We start from the raw sequence: 27,713 nt of genomic DNA, 5'->3' as shown, positions 1-27,713 counted from the left end.
CCAGACTGGGACACGGCTCACCTCTGGCTTCTGGCCTTGGTGAGGACCCGTGATGACATAGCCTAATGTGGTGGCATGTCAGGACCACTGCAATCCCCCCCGCCAGGCTGGGTTCCCTGACTCAGCCCCTTCCTACTCAACCCCCACACAACCAGGGAACTTGTTTTCCAAAACACTTGTAACCGCTTCTCTCTCCCCAACCCTGATACTCTCTCTAGCAGTGATGTTCACACTCTGCCAGACTAAGTCCTTGGGAGGGAGCATCAAGCAGATGTCCATGGGTGCTGGTCAGGGGAGGCCACAAAGCACAGGCACTAGGTCCTCGACACCACCTGCACCAAAGCCACTTTGCTGCTATTGGGCTCCACTGGGCTTTCACAAAGATGGACATCCTTTGAGCAAAGACAAAATAAAGAATAATTGTTTTGAAAGCCATCACTCCCAAGGGACATGGTATAAAAACCTTTGTAGGGTACCCAAGACCGTCCCTGAAGGACCCCTGCCTACATCCCTCCATCTCATCAGTCTCTACCATTCCCCCATCAGGCCCCTGATGTCCACCAGTGCTGGACCATTTGTCGTTTCTCACAATATCTCTCTCTCTCTCTCTCTCTCTCTCTCTCTCTCTCTCTCTCTCTCTCTCCCCTCCCCCCCCCCCCCCCCCAATGACTGCTGTTTCCCACCTCCTTCCCCCTGCCTTTACTCCTCCCTGTCTTACCTGTCTGGGAAACTCCGGCCCATCTGTCAAGATTGAACTCAAATATGGCTTCTATTTTGCTTCCCTCTGCCCCTCACGGTGGCTACTTAATACGTGTATCACTTTCAAACCGCATACATTTATGTGCTGATCTACATACCCATTTCCTCTGCCTGGACTGTGAGTCTGGACTTTTAGACATAAAACATTTGGTTTTAGAATCAGACATGCCTAAGTAGGATTCCTGGGTCTGCCTCTTAATTGCTGTGTGACTCTGGGGGAGTTGCCCGCCCTCTCTGTGCCTCAGTTTGGTCAACTGTAAAATGTAAATAACATTAGTAAGCACTTCTTAGAACTGTTGGGAGTGTTTATTGACACTGGGTTTGTTAAATGCTGAGAACAAGGCCTGCACTTATGGCAGGTGCTCAGTGACATTAGCTAGTATTGTGACGATTGATATTATCGGACCCCAGGGCCTTAGCACTGAGCCAGACTCCCAGATACACTCAATGAGAACGGAATGGAACTGGAACATGCCCCAGGCCTGGGTCCTCTGTCCTCCCACACCTTGTCACTGGCTGTTAGAAGCTCAAGCCCCTCCAGTTCCTTCTTGGCTCCTTCAAGTCCAGCCAAACGTCTCTGATAAAATGAAGGGGGAAGGAGGAGGAGGAAGGAGAACAGCCAGGCAAAATTGGCTGCTTCTGCGTCTGCTGGCCTCGGGGTACCCTGCAGCCTTGGCTCCTGCCAGGGATTTCAGCCTGTTGTGCCCTTTTCATTAACAATAAACTATGGAAACTGGAAAAGCTGCCTCGGGAGACATGGCTCAGGCTCCAAAAATGATGGAGCGATATGTCCTGGACAGGACGGCGGGCTTTCTAATTTTAAAAGGTGGGGAAGGAAGAAAGAGGGAAGGTTCCCTGACAGGGGAATAAAGAAGGAGCCTCACCCCCCTACACACAAAAGTCTGATGCGTCCCCAGGGGAGGCCAAACCACTGGTCCCCTCAGTGACTATCAGAAGGTGTGGGTCACTCGCCTGGTACAGACACAGGACCGTTTCGGTCTCTTTCCAATCGGCTGACTTGGTATCATGCAGACATAAACACACTCATTTCAACAGTTCACTGCACCGGACGTTTTCCTACACAGCTTCCATCAGTAAGTCCTGCTAGGCCTCCCTCTAAAATACATCTCGATTCTGTCCTGTCTGACGTCCCCAGCCACCCCTTGCTCTGCAGGCCCCGTCCTCACTGGTCTCCTGCCTTTCACTCTTGCCCCTCAGCTGGCTTTCTGTATTTAGAGGGGGGCCGGGGAACGGTTCCAGATGCATGTGCTGTGGAGCACAGTCCTGCAAGAGACTCTGGAGGAAAAATAGGGTTCCGCGATCAAACGTAGGCAAAATGTTTGGAAAATGCTAATTAATGCTCCATCGCCCTAGGAGAGTCTGGTTTCTTTGACTCTGAGTTTGGCGGGTTGATTTGGCCATTTCAACACCCCTACTGACATCCAGAGGAACTAACCAGGAGCCAGGCTGGGGAACAATGGGTGAACGAGGTAATATCCAAGTGATAAAATCGGCCCCTCAACTGTTGCAGGCCGGGCTTGCGGGCAGCGGGTGACAGAACTGTCCAAGTGGCCACGCTGGGCTCTGCGACCCCACCCCCACCCCTCCCACAGGAAGCAGCACAGCCAAGCCTCAGGGTCAAGGCCCTGATTGTAACCCTAGATTAGCTAAATGCAAACAACAGTTCCAGACTTGGTACCTCAATGACTCACCAAGGAGGCCACACGGTGATATGTATGAAGCTTCCAGTCCCTCCTGGTAATAGCGCGCTTACTGAAGGCTACTGTGTTCAGGCACTGAGCTGATCAGTGTTTTGCAGGAATTGTGTCATATGGCTTTGGTCCTATGAGTATCCTCACTGCACACGTGAGAAATTCTGGGTTCACCCGGGTTAATAACTGCCAGGGCCACAGAGTCTGAGGCGGAGCCAGGCCGAGGCCCGCAGTCTGACCACACACACCACGCTCTTAGCCACTACACTAATACACCTATACGTGAACCCCCTGACCCTTGGTCTCATCAGTCAAACACAGGGCACTCCGTGAGCTCACGGGTCTTACTCCTCCAGCGTGCTGCCTCGGCCAGTGCTCCATAAACGGGAGCTCTCCTCAGAATTACTTCATCTGCCTCTTAGCCAGCTCCTGCAAAATAAAACCCTACAACTTTGCTCTCCCCGCTGCCATCGCTCTTTAAAACGTGTTGTGGCTGCCGCAGAATCACAAAATTTTCAAGCAGGAAGGGCCTTAGAGATCAAGTACTATTTTTTCCATAAGAGCCCAGGGTTTCTAACATATAAGAAAGAGCAAGGCCTTGGGGGTCTATCCTGAAGAATAACCAGCTTCCGCGCCCTTGGCCCCAGACTCCTTGCCCACGTTAAGGTCACTATCAGCGAGGTGATAGGAACTCTTGGCCATTCTTCTGGCAAAAAGGGCCGCTTCCCTTGGGCACTTTTACAACTGGTTATTTATAAGCCCAGAAATCTTGTCTGTGTTTATGTTATTAGTCACTAAGCAAAAGCTTATTTTCCACCAGTTGGGAAGGGTTTCCTTTCTGAAAAATGAAAGCCTGTGTCTCTTGGCCAGTCTTACCCAGAAGCCCAGTGGCTCCAGAATGGTAAGGAAAACTATGGCCCTTGACATGCCAGGCCTACCAGGAAAATCAAAACCCTGAATAGAAACTTAGCTCAACTTGAGTCAGCCCACAGCACTGGGCCATGTCCATTTGCTGCAGATCCAGGATTTAAGTGTAACGATACACTTCTGTAAAGTACCCACGATGGGAATGGCACGGGGGGGGGGAGTCACTTGAGAGAAGACTTGACCAGGTTAAGACTGGAGAAGGCAGGCCAGGCAGAAGGAGCTGCATGACCCAGGGCAGAGACAGGAGCAGAACCAGCGGCAGTTGGCAGGTGCTAGGAACTAAGGGACAAGAAAGGAGAGGAGTGCTATGAATGAGCCGCAGAGGCCTTGAATGCCCACAAGGAGTTCTGGGGGGGGGGGGGGGGTAGTCAGATATGCCCAAACATTGCGAAGAACCATCATAAATAGACGGAGCAAGGGACAGGGCAGCACCCAGGATCCTGGGCCTAAGAAATAGACCAGAGCTCCCTTCCCCTCAAGAGCCTTCCCTGTCAGATGGTAATCTCTCCTTCCTCAGAAGGCTTATTTGTGATAACAATAGTTAACACTTAGTGGACAATTACTGCATGCCATGGATTGTCACCTTTAATCCTAACAATCCTACGAGATAGGTATTAACATTATCCCCACTTCATAAATAGGGAGCCGGCACTCCGATGGTGAAACAACAGGGCTGACCCCCTGCAAGACTACATCCTCCGTGATGAATATCGGTCAATATCAGGGATAAATTTTGCCAATTTTCTAAAAATGGAATCATGCAGTATATCTTCTTTGTGTCCGGCTGGCTGCATTTAGCTCAACACTGTAATAATCCATGACTGTTTCAGGTAATGGAAGATCGTTCACTCTCCTTGCTGACCAGTACTCCGTTGTGTATGTCAGGGCTGTGTCCACTCTACTGTTGATGGGTATTGGGGCTGTTTCCAGGTGCGGGTCATTGTGAATAGTGTTGCCATAAACATTCTTGTGCATGTCTTTCGATGCTCATCTGTACGCATTTGTGTTGGGCGGGTAACCAATATGGATTTGACCCCAAATTTATATGACTTACAAGTTTCTGTTCTTCCCACGACTCTCCACCACTTTCCACCATCATCCATTTACTTTCCTTGCATAATACTCAATAAAGAGCCTCCTTCATTGAAGAGACCAGCATCACTGCTTTTCTGAAAATGCCTTTTTACCAATCTGGAGCACTTTTTGCTTTGTTTAGTTAAAGGGGATACAAAGGCAACATAAGTCACTGTTTTTGCCCTGAGGAGCTGCAACCTAGCTGGATACAACTAGCAGTGTTTATAAAATAAATCAAGTGCTAACCTGTGTGATACAGACTTTAAGTACCTAGATGATCAGAGAGAAAAATCTGTGAGATAACTCCAATGGCTTGAAAAGATTGCTAAAGAAACAGGCATGGAACTGGACCACCCAAAATGCCTTGAGAGTTTTGCTTGCATGAGATGGTTTTACCATTGTTTCTGCACAGACTGATATGCAAACTCTGTCCATTTTCTTCTACTGTCCCGCAGAAAGGCCTTCTTCCCAGACACCAACTTGAATGATTTCTCTTGTTTTCTGTTTATTTTCCATTTCAAGGGAGAGTGGGGATTGGTTACTATAGCAACAGCTACTTCTCCAAATTAATTCTGAATTTCATCAGATGTTCAGTTTGACAGTCCAGCTCTGCCTTCTGATTGTCTGGCTTTCACAACCAAGCTAATTACCCAGCTCCTAACGACTCCCTCCTGCTGCCCCCGGGGGGAATAACACAACTTGTATAACTCGAGAAAATGAGTATTACAAAACAATGCTCTGGCCTGGGAGAAACACTGATGAGTGAGGAGATCTTGGGATTTTAACCATCCGCCAGCCATTTTAGAACCAAATACACAAGGCCATTTGGGAAGAAGACGGGCTTGGGAAGGGAGAGGGTGGGAATCGTTTTACAGGATGCTCCGTGGAGAGCAGGTTACAAAAAATGGAGGATGTCTTTCTGGTTTACATGTAACGTCAGAAGAGGAACATTAGTTTCTGTCGATGTGAAGCAAAATGGCCAAGGGCCTTAGCACCTGGGTGGCTCAGTCGGTTAAGCGTCCGACTTCGGCTCAGGTAGTGATCTCGCAGTTTGTGAGTTCGAGCCCTGCAGTGGGCCTCTGCTATCAGCACAGAGCCCACTTCAGATCCTCTGTCCCCCTCTCTCTCTGCCCCTCCCCCACTCATGTTCTCTCTCTTCCTCTCTCTATCTCTCAAAACAAACATAAAAAAAAAAAAGACAAAGACAAAGCCAAGGGCCTAGAATGGACCAGTCAGGATTCTCCTCATGCCTTTGCCTTCAATTAACTCCATATCTGAAATTAGTTCATTCTTTCCATGGGATTGCCTCCCTGCATGACAGCATTTTACTGCTTTCCTGAAACCTCAAACAGACACACCGTTCCACTCCTCAGAGATGTGCTCTTATTAAAGGTCATAGGATCCTCATGGAAAGTAGTTTATTTTTCATTTCAGAAATGGAGTTATCTTTCCTTTGCAAGAACTGTCTGCAACCTAATTATAGGCCCTTTAGTCAATACAAGATCCATTCTTCAAAAGTTTCCTCCCCAGAACTAAATTTCAAGCACCTCATGGGCTCATGGCTTCATAAAATGGTCCTCTGATCCCTTAAGTCCGAAAGCCCATGGCAGTGAGAGCGAGAAAATTAAACTGGGCTGGCAGCTCTCCACTGTCAATGAGTTGGTCAGAGTTGAATCAATGTGTTTCCTGGCTTAGACAATGAAAGGCTCTTTAGTTCATTAATTGTCTTTTCTTAAACCAAAACTCTCTCTGGATGTCGGTTGGCATGTGCAAGGAGAACCATAGCCAACCAGGCCACCCACTACCAGCAGTGGACCCCACAGAAGGCAGAAGAAATAGTAAGAAAGTGTATGAGCTACCTGCAGAAGAAAGGATGCAGAAGGCTTGTCAAGAACCATCCATTCCTGGTAGGACCATCAGTGCTACTTGGGAGCCCAATAACAAATCCTAGGAGGGCAGGGGATGTGGCCAGGAAAAAGGAAGGAGCTTCATGGGAGGGAGAATCAATGGCACCATGTTGGCCCAGCCATTGGACTCCATCTTCCTTCCACAACCACCCCCTGGAGGTATTTCCATGGAAACAAGCAGGGCTATAAGGTGATGCGTTCCATCAACCATCACCACACACTCATCAGCCATGCCCCACAGTCTCCCTGATCGTTTTCTCTATTGCTCTGTCCGGGCCTGTTTGTTACACACACACACACACACACACACACACCCAATCCTGAATCTGAGAGAGCCCTGACAATTGATCAGAACATCTCAGAACCACCCCAGGCTGATACTAAGGCTCTTGTACTTGACACAGTGAAGTTCCAAAAAAAGCATGCAGTTTGGGCAACGAGTATAGTAGAACCTCTCCCCACGGTGAAGACCACCTTACTGTTCCCCTCCCCACAGAGGGCTTTGCTACAGGGGCTCATCCCACCCTTACCAGCAGTCAGGGTGGAAAAGTCAGCCCTGCTGTTATCACACCTCTGCTTCTAGCCATTGTTTGCTCCACCACGTATGGTTCAGGACTATCTTGTCAACTCTGAATTCTGATCTGCCTCATCATGCAACACAGTACCATAGTTAAGAACCTGACTCCCTGAGCCAGGCTACCTGGGTTCAAATCCAGGCTCTGCCACTTACCGGCTGAAGGACCTTGGCAAGTTACCTTACCTTTCTGAGCCTCGGTTTCCTCATCTGGTAAGTGAAGATCACCTATCCTCATTGTGCAGATTATCACAGCACGTGTACATGTGTTAGCCTGTTATTAGTAAGGAGCGAGTCTTAGTCATGCCTGAATCAAATCCAGGACTATTAAGGATATGTATGGGCAAAATCTGCACCTGAGGTCACAAGTGTGCTCTTGAGGGATGAAAGGGAGGTGGGAGAACAGAGAAATAGAAGACGAAGACTCAGGGACGTCTTCCTCAACGCATGCCTCTGACCTCTGAGGCAAATTAGCAGAGCCATCCCACTTAAGTTCAAAAGATCCTATATTAAACGACAACACAGTTCCATTTTTTTTCTCTTTAAAAATTAACTTCAAGTGGTATTATTTGAGGCATTAGAAAATATTGAATTCCAGGAAACCCAAGAGGGCGAGGCAGGACAACCACGGAGTAGCATTAGTTTTTAGTTGTTTTATTTCTAATCTCCAGCCTCTAGAAAAATGACTTGGGTGTAATCAAATGAAAACAATGAAAATAATACACTTGAAGGTCAAATAGCTAACTTAATAGGAAACTCATTAGAAACGTGGCTGGACAGATTCAGGGCCGAAGAGCTCGTTCGTCTGACTAACAGTGAAGAAAACTCCGGTGCTGTGTTATTAACCAGGGAAAGTCCTTACTTTTGGATCCGGTCTGCAGAGACGTCGCGTGGAACTTGCGAATCTGGCAGCAAAGGCAGTGTGTTAAAATGCTCAGCGATTCGCCATGGGTTCAAAAGAGTAAACACAAGCATAATACACTACTTTGCCAAGTTCAACAAACTGTTTCATGGGGCTCTGAGTCCCTGATGAGGGCAGCAACCAAATGGCTAAGTAAGTAAACCCAAGCCCGAAGGTATCGCTCACTGCTCACTGGGGATCACTGCCAGACACACGTTCTTCTCTGGAATTCACCGATGACAAATGATCGGACCAAGACAAGTTTCTAGAGCAGGGCTCATTTCCTCTTGGTTGCGGGATTAAGTCCATATTTCTCAGGCTGGCCAATTAAATCTGAATCCCCAGGGGTGAGGCCCAGGCATCAGCATTTTTTACAGACGCCCCATGAAACTTCAGTGTGCATCCAGCATCCAGAATCCCTGATGTAGGCGATCTGGCCTCAACCTTCTCTTCTAGCACCTCCCAAAAGAAGGTGATACTCTAGCCATGAAAAGACCTCTCAGAGCCCTAAACATCACATCAGGAATAATCAATATGCTTTATTAAGCATATTTATTAAGCATGTACCTGCCACTGTACTTAGCAATTTCATTCATGATCTGGTTTAATCCTCACACCCTTATCTAGAAAGTATGGAGCTACTGGCCCAATATTATAGATAACAGAACTGAGCCTCAGAGAGGTTAAGTCACTAGCCCAAGGTCACATAATAGCAACTAGAAGAGCACCTGGCTCATTCAAATCGAAGCCCACTTGGATCAATAAAATATATATTCACCCTACTGGCAAAGTACCTGGGACATAAGTCCTCAATAAATTTTTGTGAAAGTAATAAGTGATCAAATGAATGCATGACTAGACGAGCGAATGAATGAATGAATGAGAACACTGGGTAGAATTAATGACCAACAGCCCTTGTTAGATCAATTCTGCCATCCCCTGCCTTCAAAAAGGCCTCAGTCAGGATCTGCTTGCTGCCTGAGAAAGCTGGATTAAGGCACTCGAACCTGAGAAGAAAAATGTGAACTGCTTCGACTGTAGGCATTTCCAAACAATTGATGCTAGAAATGAGCCCTGCCTTGTTTGTGACCTGCTGAGCTGCTGTTTCTCTAATAGAGTGGTTCTCAAACTTGAGAGTGCATCACAGTCACCCAGAGGGCTGGTTATGACACAGAACAGGGGACTCCACCTCCATGGGCGGGGGGGGGGGGGGGGGGGGACAAGCCATGTTGTCACTGTGGTCTGGGCTCCCTCTGAGAACTGTGGCTCACGTACATTACTGGAGTTTATCAGGGTTCTGCCATTCTCAAGGGGTTACTTTCCAGAGGCAGCCATACTCTGGGACTCCAGGACCTCTGCTGTATCCCAGGGACGCACGTCTTGCACCAGCCCCACCGCCCCTGGCTGTAAGTTGAGAGGTGGAGGTAGAATGCTGTCCTCCAAGCCTGCAGCGCACAGTACAGCCTTTGCGCTCTTGCAAAGACCCTGTCTCTTGGTTTCTCCTCTGCATCTCTGGCTGCAGTTTTACGGCAGTGATTTTCGCCAGGAGGCAAGAACAATAATATGCCCTTCCGGAAAGGTCTATCACATCCTCAGGAGGCAAAGGTAGCTTGAAAAAGCATACTGTAATGTACACATCTAGGAAGGTGGAAGGAGCTTTTAACTGATAGAAAACCCACCCAAAGTGTCTTTATGGTAGGAATTCAGAGAATTTTCTAGAATGCAGACTCCTTTACATCTTCTCCAGGGCGGCAGGTCTAAGGCTCACAAGACCCACATGCTTATCGAGGAAGGCACGTTTGTTTGTTTGGTTTTGCTTTTTTAAGCTTCAGAAACTCTTCCAAAGGTGGGAGATCACAGCTGACCAATGCCCAATAGGCTTCCCACTTGGTTCCAGAATGCCAGGACCACCCTTACCTAAGATAGGAGACGTGATGAAAGAGTTGGCCCGGTCTAGCATATAGCAATGCAAAGGGCCAGTGAGGCGATATAATCTTGCAGGGCCAGGAAGAGAGATTTCCAGGAACAAAAACCAAGGGCAGACACGTGAAGGCACCAGGGGAATCTCCCCCACTCACTCCACACACACCCATCCCCCTCCCTCCCTCCACCCACCCCTCCCCCCCACCCCTACCCTGAGGGGTGCTGTTACCAGACAGGGTGCTAAGTTTCCCTAAAGTGCGGTGCGGCAAGAAGTTCATTTCTGGTGGTTTTGCGGATCGGTCTCCTAGGCTTTCAAAGGGGAAGCCAGGGCGAGACAAAGTGCCTTTGATGTTTGCGCTCTGGGTCCTGAAATCAGAACCTCAGGCAAAAACTGTTTTTATCTCTTCCACCCTAGGCAGCCGAGTTGAAAGCTCTGGCGGGCACTTCCTTTTCAGCTGTTATTTCCATACTGTCAATTCCCACCCTGCTGAGAGAATGGAATTCCTTTGACTGGAAACAGGGTCCATCTCAGAGATGGTGCCGGAGATTTCTTTTTTCCTCTTCTCTCTCCATTAAGTGATTATCCTTAGTACCACATACTAGAAGGTGTAGGTCTATCCTCTTTTATTTACTTAGCATTAGAAACCAGTTACGGCTTGTGTTGACACAGAGTTGACAAATTTGAGGGTTAATCACCTTCACCCACAGGTCAATAGGAAAGTAACCCCAGGGTCTGGTTTGAGAAAGAAACATTTGAAAGGAAACACTTGATCTTCGAGTTTACCAGATCTGGGCCCCACACTTCTTCCTGAGATGTCTGCAGAAATATTTTCTAAAATACCCACAAAGCTGGGATTTAATGCTCTCACATATTTAGGGCAGCAACCCCTATGAACGCCAGGGAATTCTCTCGATCATGGGTTCCAGAATAACGCTTGTCCCCAATTAGGGGCATCTGCAGACCACTAGATGATCTGGCTTGGATCAGGAGCACCAGCCTCAGAGTGCCAGGGACTAGGTTCAGCTCTCGGGTCCACCACTGGTTAGCTGGTGTGACCTTGGGAAGTTATTTGGCCGCTAAGACAAAACTTCCTTACCATAAACTAGAGCTGTTAACAGTATGCATTTTGTGGACATAAGGAATTAACTGAGATGATGCAAGCACACATCCTAGCACAGGGTAAAACTCAATAACTCATAGCTATTATTAGTATTATTTTAAAGTGCAAATAAAAACTATTCTCTTCCTCAAAACCGGTGGCTTTGCCCTATTCCTGGAATGAAAGCCACAGCCCTCCTTTAGTCAATGTGGTCAAAATCTGGCCCTCCTCAGCCTCCTCCACCCCCTCCTGCTCACTGGCTCCCTCAGCCTCATAGACCCTCTGTCACTTCTGTCAACACGAGGTCCTTCCCTCCTCTGAGCATTGGTTCGTTTGCACATGCTGTTCCCCTTGCCTGGCATGCCCGCAACTTCGGCGGGCTCACTACCTGTTCCACTGAGGCTTCAGCTCAGTAGCCACGTATCTGTTCACTCACTGAATGTCAGCCCCGTGAGACCAGAGCTTGTCCTGTTCACCCCAATATTCTTAGTGTCTAGAACAGGCCCTGGCATGTAATAAGCATCCAATTTGTATTTTTATTTTGTTAATGAATGAATTGCTTTTTCTCTGGCACTAGTATGTCAATATCATGGATAGTACAGTCCAAGATAGTGCCTTCCCCTTGTGAAAGCCCAAAGTTCCTAAACATACGGAGTTAGATACATCATTGCTCTGCCACATTGCTACTGCTGGGACGGCTGCTGCTGCTACTGGTGTGTGTGTGTGTTGTGTGTGTGTGTGTGTGTGTGTGTGTGTGTGTGAGTGCGCACGCTTTAAATCATACAAGTCCTGGCTAAAGAAGAAATTGTAAGGATCTTCAATAGTCCTATTCACTTGGCTAATGTCCAAACAGCCGGTTAGATGCGAAGCACTGATTTTTCCTTTGGCAAATTTGTACATTTCCTACTCAGCTAAGGCTCTTGATTGGCCTGTCAGGCAACCAATCAGCTTCCAGGGAAAAGGTTCCCCTTCACACTGTGATTGGCTGAGAAACCACACACTCAGGTCCCCCAACATTGTTGCCACCATGCTGCCCCTACCACACCCCAGGGATGCAAAGGATTGAAAAGGCCAACCTAAGGAGGATGCCTAGGGCACAGAGGTAGGCTGCGGAGCCTGCAAATTAAGACACAAGATCAGAAATACAGGGTTGAGGCCCGGCGGAGGAAAAGACAAATGGGGTCGTTAGGCCTGTGTGCCAGGGCCACCAGCTAGCCATGATACCCTGTGTTATGAACTGAATTGGGTCCCCCAAATTCATAGGTTGAAATTCCAATGCCCAGGACCTCAGAATGTGACCCTACTTGGAGACAGGGCCTCTAAAAAGATCATTAAGATTAAATGAGAACATCAGAATGGGCCTTAGTCCAGCGTGACTGGTGTCCTTATAAGAAAGGGAAATTTGGACACAGATGCATACAGAGGGGAGACCACATGAAGACACGGGGAGAAGATGGCCATCTATAAGCCAAGGAGAAAGGCTTGGAGGAAAGCTACCCTCTGACTCTGACACCCAGAACTGGGACTTCTAGTTTCCAGAGCAGAGGAACAACACGTTTCTGTTGTGCAAGCCACCGAGTCTGTGGCGTCCTGTTGTGGCTGCCACACCAAACTGATACACCCAGCAAGTCCTAACCTTCCAGAGTCTCAGTCTGTACAACTGGAAAATGGGACACCCGGCCTGCCCACCTCACAGGTTTGCCACAGGGAGCAAATAAGGTGAGACGTGGGGGCGCTTTGCAAATTATACAGAGTTCTACAGATGAGATCGAGAGATCCAACTTAGCTCTCAAAGCCGGGTCCCAGGGTCCTGGGCAGCAAAGCAGATAAAGTCAGAAGACCCTGGAGACTGTGGGGTCACAGGTGGAGGTGTAGGGGCTAGAAGAGCGCCTTGGCGATCCCTGGCTCCAAACCTCCGGGGAAGGGAGGGGAGCTGCCCTCCTCCACAGTTATTTAGTGGATGTGGGAGAAACAGAACTTGCGTGGGAGAAGGGAAAGAGAACAGAACAGAAACCAGAGATTTCTAAGAAATTAAAAGCCAAAAAAAAAAAAAAAATCCACATTTAAGTCCCTGGGAGTTTTCTGGATAAAAACAATTCATTTCATTTGTATGGTATTCTGCAGGCCATAAAATGTTTGGTGGCAGTAGAGGGTTTTTTTTAACCTATTTGAGGTCAGGAATCCCTCTGACAATCTAACAAAACCTACCCACCCTCTCCTCGGAAAAAACTGATGTAGGCACTGCCCAACATCTAAAACATTACATACCAGCATGGTCCTATCCTGCAAGGATGAACAAGATCTGAATCTACACTGTCCAATATGGCAGCCAAGACTCATGTGGCTATCGAGGACTTGAAATGTGAGTAGTGGGGCTGACAAGTTGAATTTTTAATCATTTTATTTTAGTAATTCTAAGTTAAATATCCACCTATGGCTAGTGGCTTCTGTATTGGACAGTGCAGTTATACACTATTTCAGGGGATTTATAAGCACTCTGCAGTTCACCCACTGGCCCTTGCCAATGGACCAGGCCAAAGGAACCACTTGTAATGAGTACACTGTCTTCACGATAATTACCTTTTTTGAGCTTACCAGAACATGTATCATCTAATTTACTCCTGTCAACAACCCTTAGAGGTAGAACTGTTACCCCCGTCTTATAGGTGTGGTTACTGATGCCCTGAGAAACCCCTCAACTTGCTCAAAGTCTCATGTTGAGGCCACGGTGAAGGATTTGGGACTAAAACACAAGAGTCTCATGTCAGAACTCAGGCTCTTTCCTGACTCCCGAAAACCTATTGATAGGGTTTTATGAATTGAGGCCCAAACTCCCGCCTGAGACCTTGACGGAAATTATTTCTAGTCACCCAAAGAACTTTAAATTATGTGGTACCCATCTTTAAAATTATAAGCAAGGGCTTCTCTTCTTCTTGAAGCCTCCAGCAGGAGCTGAACCGAGACCAACCTGACCTTGATAAGAGAATGTTTTTCCATTAAGTTTCATCTCTGTCCTTCCCTTGAGAGTACAGATTCCTGTTCTCCATTCCACCTTCAGGATTCCCAAGGCCAAAGTGAGCACGATGCCAGTGAAGAAGTCAGGCTTCTCTGTGCCAGACTTCAGTTATCACAGACCATCTCCCAAATAATCTGCAAACTTCATACTGGGCTTGCACTCTCTCCAACTTCCTGATAAAGAAGGCTCCTCCCCTGAGCCAAGAAATCCCAAGCACAACACCGCACACAGAGCATGGCACCCACACGGGTCCACATTGTACTGGTCATCCTTTACAGCTGCCTTCAGGTTTTCATGGTAATCAGGTCACATGGAGGAAAAACACTCAGAATTGTATAAAACTCACTCTCATCCTGCATTTTGTATCTCCACTCACTTCTAAACTCTAGAAATTCCCCTCATTGACAGGCATATTCAGATTCATTTTATCAACGTAGAATTCTACTTTTGCCAATTCTTCCTCAAAAAAAACCAAAACAAAACAAAAACAAAAACACACCTCCTTCATGGCCCAGCCTGTATGTCATGAAAACATCTAAGCTCCAGGACTCCACAGTGCTAGATATGTTGCTTGTATATCTACATAGTATTTTTCTATCATGCCTTGTATTGTGCCTTGAAAATGAGATTTTTAACCACATTTAACACAGTGCTTAACCAGACACTCGGTAGGCCACTGGTTCCCATCCTCGTTAAAACACAGACTTCTGGGCCCCACCCCAGAGTTGCCCATGCATCAGATCCTCAGTGAGGCCCTTGAATCTGCATTTCTAACAATCCTAATTTATACTAATGTTACTGGTTCAGAGTCTGCACTTGGAGAATGACTGCAAGGGATGTTTGTGGAAAGAATAAATGAATGAACGAAGATTTCCCTCAAGCATTCTATCCTCAAGGGCTCCAAAAATGAGCTTCAGAAAAATCAAGATAAAACCTGTTACCAACATTTACTTCTGGATGAGGAGAAAAAATAGAAACAACAGGGGGAAAAATGGCAAAAAACAGCAGAGAACCAGAAGAAGGAGCACTTAGAATAGATACCAGAAAAACTTTCAGGTTACCATCTGGCTTCCTCTTAGCCACTACTGTGTAACTTATTATGCTCAGACCATAATTAAAAATATTATGATTATACCAAATTAAAAATAGGTCCATTTTTCTGATTCAACTGTATATTTAAAAATATTCTGGAGAAACACTTTGACTCAGGAAGTCCAAGCCTAGAAAATTTCTCATAAGAAAAAAAAAAATTACAGAAATGAATATAAAAATGATTACAAGGAGGATCACTAAAGCTCTGTTTATAATAACTAGAAATCTGAAACAACTTAAATATTTAAGAAAAGGAATTAGATTCAGTAAATTATGATACATCCATAAATGGAATACTATAAAGTCTTTCAAACTGTCCCTACAGGGAATATTTATTGACATAGAAAGAGATGCATGGTATAAAACATGAAAAAATTTTAAGTTAAAAAATGGTATAAACAGTAAGATCTAACTTTGGATAAAAATCATGTACAGATATAGAGAAGTAGATAAAATATAAATAAATATAGCCAGAGTGATATTAGAACTGGGGGGTTAGAACTGAATTATTTTTTAATTATTTTTTAATTTTTATTTACTTTTGAGAAAGAGAGACAGAGTGCAAGCAGGGGAGGGGCAGACAGAGAGGGAGACACAGAATCCGAAGCAGGCTCCGGGCTCTGAGCTGTCAGCCCAGAGCCGGATACCGGGCTGGAACCCACGAACCGCAAGATCATGACCTGAGCGAAAGTCAGATGCTTAACTGGCAAGCCAACCAGGTGCCCCTGAAAATATTTTTAAATTTTAACTTTTGTATTTCAATAATTCCTGCAATAAATACATATTGCCCAAGTAATTTTTTTACAAGATATTAAAAAAAAGAAAAGATAGACTATAGGAAGTTTATACTCTCCATTTCTTCCCAGGAAGGACCAACGAGTTGAAGTTCAAGCACTTTTGTGACTTTTTTCCCAGCCCCACTCTTCCACAAACACCACTTATGACGTGGACTCCATTTGTGAAGCATCTGCTCTGCCAAGAGATCCCTCCTCTTTCTTGGTACTTCCCGGACCTGCTCAAAGCTAATTCCCAACTCAAAGAGCCTAACTTGGAGTAACTCATTACTCCACCACCGGGGCATTTGCGTTAGGCAATGACCTTTACAATGGATCCACCATGACCCTGGTCACCCAGCAAACCGCCATTTTTCAGAAACCATGGCTGTCTCGCATACTGGCTTTTAATAAGGCGGGTTGCCTAGCAACCGCCAAGGAACTGGCCGGGAGGCGGAAGAAGGCACCAGCCGGAGCTATTTATGACCAAAGGGAGCCGTGCTCCGTGTGTCTGGTTGCGTTCGAGGTAACCAAATAGGAGATAACACCCAGCTATTTTTGCATCATGAAGAAAAAAACTACTTGGCTCTTGCCCAGAAGGGCAATTACCTAAAAATCTTGGCAGGCCCCATGGTATGAGAAATGGTAACTGACACGCGGGTGAAAAAAAAAAAAAAAAAAATCACTGACCTTCATAAATACTGATGATATGAGGATGGTTGAGGGATGACATGATCTCAATCTCTCGTCTGATGTGAACCATGTCTTGTTCATCCTTAATTTTGTCCTTACGAATGGATTTTATAGCAACCTATAAAGTCAGGAAATGAAATGTTACTCAGAGGACTAAACAGATGCAAATCAGCCATTGGGGGAGTTTGGAAAATAAATACAGATGTTACTTGTTGGCAGAACCGACAATAACCAAAACAAAGCTTCAAAATACCCCCTGTCACGTCTTTCATTTATAGCAAAAACACCCTTCTCCTGACAACAGAAAACATCAGAGTCCAAGAGCCTGGGGTTTGGGACGCTGGGTTAGGGGGTTTTATTTTGGTCTTGTTTCCCTTGTTTTGTTGTTGTTGTTGTTTTTCCATAAAGCAGAGGTTGCTTCACGTGGCCAAATTCGTTTACTCTAGGAATCCTGATGCTTTGAAAAAAGGAAACCGAAGAGCTCAGTTTACAGGGTATAGATGATTAAACATGGATGGGTGAAATCAGTATCACTCAGCCCCAGCGGGCAGCTGCCGCAGCAATGGCTGGTAAAAGCTTCCTTGCACGGTGCCTCTCCAAGCCAGTTCTGCTCAAATGCAGGGTTTTAAGACTCCAGCCTATGCTGCGGTTGTGCAACTGCTCAGAGGCCAAATCCTTCCTTCATCCTTCCTCTGGCCCCGGGCACCTTCCATCGCACGTGACGTGACGTGACGAGACAAAAAGGCTCTGCTACAGAAAAATCAGGATGAAACAAAGGGAGGGACAGCCAGACTCCCTGCCTGGCCCCAGATGATCCCCGTGCCAATGTCTGCAAATGCAAACTGTAGAGGGCTGCCAGGGCCAACGAGCAGAGCAATCGCTCAAAAGAAACACATAAATAAAAAGGCATTAAATGACAACAGGAATCTAATGAGGAAAAATATGTTGGCCAGTGGATTCATCTTTGCTCCTAAACAAGTTGCTTGGTAATTTAGTTCACCCTGGCTCTAAGGGAGGCAAAAAGTACTCTGGGGGTGGGGGGGTGGGGGGGGAGGAAGGTGTCCGTGGGTAACAAGGAAGCTTGTTACCAACAGCCAGCTTAGTCCCTTCCAAAGTGGTCCTCCTATGACGTCAGCTCTCACCTGGGCCACCCTCTCCTAGATGAAAGGCATTTAACTCATCCCTCTGGATCACAAAGACATGAAGTACTCTGGAGAGACAGCATCCTCATTACCAACAGCCCACGACCACACCTCGATTATGACAGGGGGAAGCCCTGTCAGCCTCAGCAGGAAGCTACTCACATCTGGGAACGTTTGCATCTTCTGGTTAACACCGGGTCCCCACCAGGCACTATACATGGAAACTACAATCAGCCCATCTATAATTCAATGAGAATTGGGCAGCTACTATTATTATTGCTGTTTTTGCCATTTGCTGCCCTCCCAACAAATGTAAATGGACTAGCAGGCCCACATATCCCTCCTTTGCAAAAACCTCCCCAGCTGTAATGAAATCAGTATTTGTGTCATTACTTGGCTCTGAACTATCGGGGATCTTATTCACTGCTTTATCTCCCGTGCTTAACTCCTCGTTGGCACGTGGCAGGCCTGAAAAACCCTTAGTGTGGGCAGGCGGGCAGGTGCTAGGTAGACAGAAGGGGAAGGAGGAGGGAGGAGAAAGGAGGGATGGGAGGGGGAGGCAGGGGTGATGTCTGCGGTTAGGTGATGAGAGCCCAGACCAGAGAGGCGACAGTGAAACCGGAGCATAAAAAGAAGGACCCCTCTAGTCAAACACCACCATCAAGACAGGCACACTGGGAAGATGCTTCGTTTTTCTCTGGCACCCTACTGCAAGGGCAATCGAGGAATGGACAAAGCAGACTGGAAACGCTGGACGCCCTGCTGTAAACCCAGGGAGAGGCACCGTCCTCCCCTAGACTGGGAGCAGACCCCGAGGCGGAGGCCGGATAAAAGGAGGCTGCCCAGAGATGAATGAGCCTCCAGCTTCAAGGCCCCTTTTCACCAGGGTGCCGGGCTCAAGGCCCTCCGAAAGCCCCATTCAGTATGCAGCGAGAAAAGCCTCCCTGCGCTGACGTCAAATGTAAAGATATGACTGGAAGGCTTTATTTTGTCTGAGCAGGGCCTGCGATCCTGGGAGCTTGTTCTGGGAGGAAGCAGACAGTGAGCACACACAGGCCATGGAGGATGTGGGTGGCTGTTTGGACCACCTCCTGCATTCCTCCATGGACTAAAGATGGACCAGGGGAGAAACCACCCCTTTGATTATGCAGCAGGCTGAACTTGGCCTCAAGGAGGCTCTACTGTCAAAGGACAATAGGAAGAAATTCTTTCCCCATCCAGGGTCAGGGGAGGGTAAAGACATTCTGGGGGGTAAGAAAATAAGCCCACTGGTCAGTTCCCCCCAACAGTGGGGCAGGAGGCCGACTGTCTCACAGCGCCGTTTGCCAGGGGGATGTTTCCAGCCCAGTGTGAAAAGGAAAGTGCTCACATTCTAACAAAACCCCACTCAGCACTGAGGAAACTAAAAGGGCTCCATAAATGTTAATAACCATGGTGGTTGTCCCTCCACAAAAGTTTCCCTCTTCCTACAATGAATCTTCTATTGAAAATGTAAAAGAGGGCTCATTCTGCCCCCCCCTTTCAAAGGGTCGGTGGGAAGTCCATCGAACAAGGCGGGCTAGAAATCACTTAGAACCATGCAATTGTCAAGGCCAGGGGGAGACTCTCGTTTCAACTCCCAAGGGCAGTGAGATGACCCACCCAAGGTCGCAGAGCCAGTTAATGGCAAACCACGGACACAGTAACAACCACTGTAATAACAGCAGGTGGTCGTGGAGCACTTCCTATACGGTGCAGACGTTATGCCAAGTGTTCTACACGTCACGGATCTTTACATCCTTATTCAGGCTTCAGCTCCAGGATCCCTTAGGTTTCGGAAACCCTCCCTGACCCCTTTAGGGGATGAGGCAGCTCCTGGCCACCTCCCTCTCTCCACACCTTTCCCTACTTCATCTTCGTGGGGACATTCTGCACCATCTGAAATGCTTCTTGGTTTGCTGCATAGTCAGCCTGTGACCAAATCCAGCTCATGGCCTGTTTCTGTAGGTACCCAGAAAGCTAAGAATGGTTGTCACAATTTTAAAGAGTTGTTTATAAAAGGAGAAAGAGATCTATAAGTGTAGTTCCTGTAACTTAAGGTGGTGCCTGCTTCATGAAGTCGAAGGATAACCTGAGCCAGCACAAGGCAAAGCCGTGTTGTGTAATGGTCAGGAACATGGCTTTGAGTCCGGGCTAAAACCACTCATTAGCTGTGTGACCTTGGAGAGGTGACATAAGCTTTCTGTGCTCCAGTTTCCTCATCCATCAAGTAGGGAAAGAAGGGGACCTGCCTCACAGGTACCCTGTGAGGATGAAACGTCAGGTGCTTGGAACATGCCTGGCCCAGAATAAGTGTTCAATAAACGGCAGCATGTTTAACCTGAAGAGACTGCCCCCTATATAGGGCCTTCCTGCTTTCCTTCCTTTCATTCTTGGAGCACACTTGAATTCCTCCTGGTTCCTCATGGGCCAGCAAGTAAAGGCCTAGGGAACATATGTTCCCCAAGTACGTAAAAGTCAGGAGAATCTCTCTCCAGGTCTTTAAACTGTACCCTCACCTGACATGTCAGGAAGCCCAGAGCAGCTGGGGCTCACCCACCATGATCACCATGGCATCTGAGCCTGAGACCAGACAGAAGGATAAAGCAACCCCAGGACTATCCCCCCCCCCCGCCCCCATCTCCTTCTTATGGTCACCTGTGCAGGTGACCAGGGGAATAGAATGGCCTAGAATGAGGCCAGAAGATGGCCTCAAGACATCCACTTCAGCCTCTCTGCATGTGGACTGTTCATTCACTTACTCCTTTTGGGTACCTACCAGGCACCAAGCACAGTGCTGGGACTACACAAAAGGGAAAACCAGCAAGATTCTGCCCCAGCCCTCAAGGTTGGGGTGGGGGGTGGGGAGCAGAGGAGGGGAAGGACAAGAGCCACAAGCAAAAATTACACAAGTGATCACGCAATTTTCCTCGTGACCGAAGGCTACCAAAGAAACACACACGGGTGCCAGAATTCTGGAGAAAACCTTCTCTCCAGTTTCCCTCAGTCCTCGCCCACATCGACAAAGAAAGATAGAGGTGGGGAAAGGGCCCAGCAGGAAGAGATTACCAAATGTCTGAAACCATACACCCTCCCCCCAAAACATCCAATTCATTCCTGCACGAGCCAGAGAGATGTCACTCCGCCTTCAGAGTGACGGGAACTCACGCGCAGTACAACCACTTTCATAAATGTTCCCAAGTCTAGACAGCACCGTGTGCCTTATAAAACGGTCTGCCTTTAAATAAGGCCACCCTATAGTTTAATGTTTAAACCGTAGGCAGCAGCGGGGCTGGCTGCGGACCTGTGAATTCTGCCCTGCGGTGCCTGCCTGTTTAAGAGGCACACTGAGCCCAGCCAGTCCCCAACCCTTGTTAAATGTAACAGGCCCAGTCTCCTCTTCCATGGAGGCAGTTTTTCCTTTTTGGAATAATCACCATCAGCCACCTGTTCTGCAGCCTGCTGGGTGTCCTTTGCCACAGCGGCTGCTGTGAATGTTAAGAGCTTGGTCACTGGGCAGGGTTCTGGGAAGCAGACGGTGGCTGCGAAAGCCAGGCTTTTACTGACTAGCTGACCTCGTTCCGGGAGCCTGACCATCACAGATCTCAGTGTCCTCATCGGTAAAATGGGGCTAGCAATGCCCACCTCTTGGGGCTGTTGTAAGGAGTGGGAATAACCTAAGTAAAGTGCCTGGAGCACAGTAGGTGCTTTTACTGATGGTGATGACTATAAACGAGGCCTGGCAGACACAGGGTCCTGGACCATGTTTTCGGGGGGACGAACCCACAGCAAATCATCTTATAGGCCTCTCCCCTCCCCTTTCGGTACATACCTCCTCCCCTTCCCCAGATTTGTAATAAGTAAGCAAGAGCAGGTTAAAATTCACATCCAGCCTGTGCGCCTGCAGAGAGGGGGGCAGCCAGCCGTCTTCCTGTCCTGCTTTGGGGAGTGGAGGTATTTCTGGGCAGGTTCTACATTTGCCAGGCTCTGACCAGGAGAATCACTGCCCTTTTCCCTCCACAGCCACCTCCCACAGATGCTCATTCACTGCCACGTCAGCCTGCAGACACTGTCCTAGAACAGTGTTTCTCAGACAGGGGCCACAGACAGCTTGTTAAAATGCAGATTGCGAATGCAAAGGTCTAGCGTGGGGCCTGGGATTCTGCACTTCTGGCAAGTGCACCCCCAGGTGATGATAGCGATGCACGTCCAGGGACCACACTTTGAGTAGTGAGGTCTTAATGCTCTTTGGCCAGGACATAGCAACAGTTTAAGATCAGTGGCAATATTCTTAATAATAGCAGTAACTAGCATTTATTAAGTGTTAGCTGTGTGTCAGGGGACCTTATCTCATTTAATCCTAACTAAAACCTCATTTGTTACAGGAGGAAACTGAGGCACAGAAAAGACAAATACTGCCCAAACTCACACAGTTTGTAAAAGATAGTGCTAAGACCTCACCCGCGGCAGCCTGAGTCCACCACCTGCTGATTCTAGAAGCTGTGGATGAAGCTGGGGTAGACAGCAAACACGGCAAGTGACAGAAGCTCTCAAAGGTCAGTGTGAAGGGACCCTCCAAGCACATGAAGTTTTATAGGGTCATATGTGAGGTCTCAGGAGGCAGAATTGGGGGTCTGAGTAGCGGGGAAGAAACATGACCATAAACACGGCATTAGAATCACTTAGTAGGAACAAGCTTGCATTCTAATCCCGGCAATAGGAGCTGGCAGCTTCCCGGCCATTCACAAGGTGTGATCTCATACCCGGCCACGTTCCACGGGAGCTCCAGGGCACTGAGTCAGAGCAGCTCGGGGATCTTTTCTCACCAAGGGGCCCGGAGGCCACTTGCAGTGGAGGTAAGCAGCCAAATCAGGGCGGAGGCCGGTGTAGGGGTTCCTGCTCTTATCTGGTTGATGGTCAGAGTTCATGGCAAGGCACAGTTCCACACCGGCCACACAGATCCAAAGACCCCAGGATCACCAAATGGCTTCCATTCAGAAAGGCTATGCGTGGCCATCACCACGGTGATGCCACCCAGGAGGCCATCCTGCAGCCAAAGCCCCTAATTAATTAAATGACCCCCAGCTCTTTGTGAGGAGCCTGGCCAACTCGAGACAACACCCGAGCAAGTTGCCATGATGCAACCGACCCTACAGGGACCTGAGCCAAGTCCTCCACAGGGCCCATGGGCCTCTTCCTCTCCAGCTTGTTGATTCATGTCATTACATGGATGTTTTTTCAGACAGAAGCAGGTTGGAAGCCAAGAGCTGTATCAACACGCGCTGAGGAGATGCGCCCAGACGCCAGGGAGCATGGCGTGTGTAAGGAAAAGCTTTTTCTTCAAAGAACGGCAACCCCCTTGTACCACCACCAGCCCTTTAATCTTGTAAAAGGTTCTGAAAATATAATCCTCTCTAAGTCGGTTCTCCATCCTTGATTTCCAAAAACTCCCCATCAGACATGATGTGTCCTCCGATGATGCTTGTTTTTCTCCTGCCATGAAAAATGTGTTCTATTTCCAGAATTTGAACAGCAAATCAGATTTTTATCCGACGGGGCTAGGGCCTGCTCACAGGACCCCCAGAGAGGCCTGGGATGTTTATCGACGTGCACAAGGCTTCCCTTGCTCTCCACACCCCCTCTTCAAGGACTGGCCTAAGCGTGTCATTGTTGCATGGGGTGATGCCACAAAGGAAGTGGAATTCACAGCTCAGAAATTACAGGCACATTTACACTCCTTGTACTGCGCTGGGGTTTGTAAACACCAGATAGCGGCCATGGCTGACCAGGCAGGAATCAAAGGATGGGGGGCAGGGGTGCAGAGAAAGGCCAATGGAAAGTTAACAACAGCGGCCATGGCAAAAGCAAGCAACAAGCCAGTTCAGAACACATAATCTGATTGTCTGGGAGCACAGTTCCTCCCTCAAAGAGTGGGGAGCGAGAACACCACCTGCACCAGGCCCCGGCAGCCCAGTGGGGGCTGTGGGTGCTGAGTGTCAAAATGCAGCTTCCGGGCCCCACCCCAGATGTACTGAATTCCAGCATCAGCAGTTGCTACAAGCTTCCCAGGTGATTCTGCCGCACTTTGAAGCATGAGCACTGCCATTATGTTACTTAAACCAGAGTTAATGTCGCCATGATGGCACTTCTTACGCCATAACCCAAACACTACACGGTCATATTCAACACTGGATGATTAATGAGAATTAATGAACTGCCCATCTATATAGAGGGGGACTGAACACAAGCTGCTTCCCTGAGGGGACACTGCGACCCGCATTAATTTAACCCCCGGCAAATGGAAGGTTTGCTCCCATGCTGCGAGGCCCCAGAAGCTGGCTGCTAACGGGTTACTTCATGCTCTGCACACAACCTGGGGCTCCCACACCTGAAAAAGTAAATGTCTCCAAAGGAGGAGAGAGGAAGCGAGCCCCGGAGCCTCGCGTTCTGACCGCTCTGTGACAGAGGATGTGGCTGGGGCTGTGGGGAGCCTTCTCTTAGCAGAAGCCTCCAGAAGTCTCTCCAGGCTCTAATGAACAACCCTAAGCCCCCCTGTGTAAAAAAGGCCTCTGCTAGCACAAGAGATGCTACACAGACCACAGCAGAGTCACAGAGAGACGGAAAACGCAGGCCTGTTTAGCTGGAACTCGAGTGGCCAGGCAGCTGTTTATTTTTGGGCTTTCACGTTTCTAAAAGCCAAATGCAACACCAACTCAGAATTCTAAAGTGCAGCTGCTTTTCTTCCAGATTCCAACTGTCCTGGGGAGGGAGAGGAAGGGCCTGGCCGGAGGGCAGAGGTTGGACAGCCTCGACCGGTAGCATCCAATAACTCTGATGCCGTTCGTAACCCGGCTTGGATATGCTTAGGGTTGTGTAACTTGTATTTATCAATCTCCAAGCCCAGCAGAACCACGGCCAGAATTGCCAAGAAACCACATCAGCACCTTGGCCTTGCCGTCAGTCACGGCAACTTGGCCAGGGGCCCCTGAACAGTGGTACTCAGGCAAGCCTACCATAGACTCAGTTTCCTCATCTGCAGATGAGGATGACAAGCGGTCCAGCCCCACCAGGTTGACAGATTGTGTACAGGGTGGAAGGCTGAGAAGGCAAACAGTCACAGGCATGAGGTGTAATGATCACTGATCACCGTTACATCAGATGTCAGAGCTGCGAGGACCTCAGAATGTTCTATGCCAACCCCCTCATTTTATAGGTGAGGAAACTGAGTCCCAGGGAGGTTAAAGCACAGGCCCAAGTTCACAGAGTTAATAACAGCACTGGAGCTGCAGGAAGATTCCTGAATCTCACTTCAGTCTGAGATTAATACTCTGGGCAAGGAGTGCTAATCAAATTCCAAGCCACAGCTGGCAGCAGGACTAAAACGGCCACCCAAAGATTAGCCATGCACACACGAGGCAGGCCCCAGAGCAGCCAAGCCCCAGACCTGCTGCGTTAGTAATAAGCCAACATGGGGAGATACTCCCAAGCGTGCTGGCAAAGTAGGACCTGTCTCACAGCACGGCACAGTATCTCACCTCCATCTAATGTCAGGGGGCTCTCTGCCCACAGACATGCAGGGGACGCGGTCTTTAGTCTAATTCAGTCCAAACCTCGTTCCAATTTCTGAAGCCTGATTTGATATCACACATGAATAGGCATACTTGGGAGGGTTTTATCCCATTATTTCTTAATTCACTGAAAACAGTGCTTTTAAATATTAACTTCAGGCTGCTGCTGTAGCCCTGACCTTGCGAACAATGCACAAGGGCCATAAAAGACCTGAGAAACATAATTAGTTTTCCAAAGGGGGGCAAAAAGAATTAGTCACTTGAATTTAGCTGATCCGGGTGAGCAGAACAAAGAAAACAAAGTGTTTTTTTTAATTTCTTAAGATGGTGAAATATATAGAATGTGCAAAAAAAAAGGGGGGGGGCGTAGCTTTATATTGCATGTTTTAACCACAGATGATTTTATAAATAAGTGAAAGGAAAGATTCTTCAGACGTTATTTTCATCCTGACAGAGCTCCTATTCGGAAAGCTGAATCGTGGCAATCAGAGTGTGCAAAGACATACCGGACAGGTAAGGAACAATGGATGGGCTACAATCTGTCCTTCTGGGGGCCTCATTCAGCATCTTTTCACAAACCAGAGTTTCTTTTCCGTCCAAAGGAAGCTCTCATTGTCCACTGCCCAGAGAGTGAGCAGGCTGGGCTCTGCTCCAGAGCCCCACTGCACAATCTACCCCGATGCTTCCCAGCCTGCTAATCAACTCCCTACAAACCTGCCGGGCATGCCTGTCACAGCAGCACCTCCAGCTATACATGCCCAGCCCCAGGCAATGCAGCCTGACCCCCAAGGAGCACGCTCAGTCCCCAGCGGGGCATCTTCTGCCACCCCCTTAGGCAGGTGACCTCCATGAGCTTCATCCAGCACCCATCACTCAGTGCCTACCCCCAGGGAGGTTGGGGCAGGGGACTGTGGTTCTTACCGGGACCCAAAGAACAGCCCGAGTGGAGAGTGTGATGCTTCTGGACATCTGTGCTTTTCATTTTTTTTTTTTTATTAAATATAGTTTTTTTAATGTTTATTTATTTTGGAGAGAGAGAGAGATACACACACAGAGTGAGAGCAGGAGAGGGGCAGAGACAGAGGGAGACGCAGAATCTGAAGCAGGCTCCAGGCTCTGAGCTGTCAGCACAGAGCCCGATGCGGGGCTTGAACTCACGAACCGTGAGATCATGACCTGGGCCGAAGTCAGCCACTTAACCACTGAGCCACCCAGGCTCTCCTGTGCTTGTCATTTTATCTGCCGGGATCCCTCCACTCCCTATCATCTGCAACTAGCTTCTTCAGCTGGCCAACTCCTCCAGATCTGTCCCCTACCATGAGCCCCCAGAATGCAGATATAGGTCTGCTTTGCTGACCTCGGTTGCCATTCACACAGAGACCATTTCTGTTTTACTCACCTTACCCTCCAGTGCCTTGCGGGCAAAAAGCTGGGGCTCAAATGGACTCCAAGATATTAAAAAGGAGCCTGAACATTTTGTTAAGTGAAATAAATCATACACAGAAAGGCAAATACTGTACGATCTCACTTATACGTGGAATCCAATAAAGCAAACCTCATAGAAATAGAGAATACGTTGGTGGTTGCCAGGGCCCGAGGGGTGCGGAAATGGGAGATGTTGGTCAAAGGGCACAAACTTCCAACTACAAGATGAATAAGTTCTGGGGATCTGATGTGCAGTGTAATGACCACAGTTAACAACACTGCCTTACGTACTTGAAAGTTGTTAAAGAGAGGAGATCTTAAGTGTTATCACCATGCATGAACTTGTGCACATGCACGCACACGCAAACACACACACACACACACACACACACAATGATAATTATGTGAGGGGATGGAATGGCTAACTAAGGGTTAACATTTTGCAATATATATGTGTATAAAGTCGTCACGTTCTACACCTTAAACTTACATATGTTATATGTCAATAATATCTCAATATAGCTGGGGGGGGTGAAAAGGACCCTTAAAAAAATGTCAAAACACAGCCACCTGCCACTGAGTCTTCTTTTATTTATCTGCCTCTCAAGTGTTGAATCCCTACTTGTCCTGGAATCACTGAGCCTGACCTTGTCTCTAAAATGGAGATAACATGATGGTACTTAGAAATGGGGCCTTCGGGGAGTGATTAGGTCATGAGGGTGGAACCCTCAAGAACGGATTAGTGCCTTTAGAAAAGAGACCCCAGAGAGCTCCCTGGTCCCTTACGACAAATGAGGACAATGTGAGAAGATGGTCATCCACAAACCACGCAGGGAGCCGTCCCCAGACACAGAATTCCCGGGCACCTGACCTTGGACTTCAGCCTCCAGAACTGTGAAAAATAGATTTCCATTATTTACAAGCAAATAAATACATCAATAAAATGGAGATAATAATAGTACCCAGAAGCACTGGGAGATAATTCACAATAGCTGAGAGTAAGCCTAATAATTACTGGTTATAAGCCCTGACTATGGGCCAGGCACTGGGCACCACCCTGTTTCTCAACCTTTCACTCATTAAATTCTTGCAAAAATGTTATTATTTCT

The 27,713-nt window shown here is 47.8% G+C and overlaps 1 protein-coding gene across 1 annotated transcript in view; it reads right to left on the bottom strand.

Moving 5' to 3' along the window:
- NUAK1 (NUAK family kinase 1) overlaps nucleotides 1-27,713 on the bottom strand; it is a 73,197-nt gene that overhangs the window by 23,931 nt on the left and 21,553 nt on the right. Inside the window, exon 2 of the mRNA XM_019446663.2 lies at nucleotides 16,449-16,569. Coding sequence (XP_019302208.1) covers nucleotides 16,449-16,569 — 121 coding nt within the window. The remainder of the gene's footprint in view (nucleotides 1-16,448; nucleotides 16,570-27,713) is intronic.

Source organism: Panthera pardus, unplaced genomic scaffold, assembly GCF_024362965.1.
Source record: "Panthera pardus isolate Hobbes unplaced genomic scaffold, ASM2436296v1 HiC_scaffold_6, whole genome shotgun sequence".
In the NCBI taxonomy this organism is placed as follows: Eukaryota; Metazoa; Chordata; class Mammalia; order Carnivora; family Felidae; genus Panthera; species Panthera pardus.
This window is presented reverse-complemented; position numbering and strand designations above follow the sequence as displayed.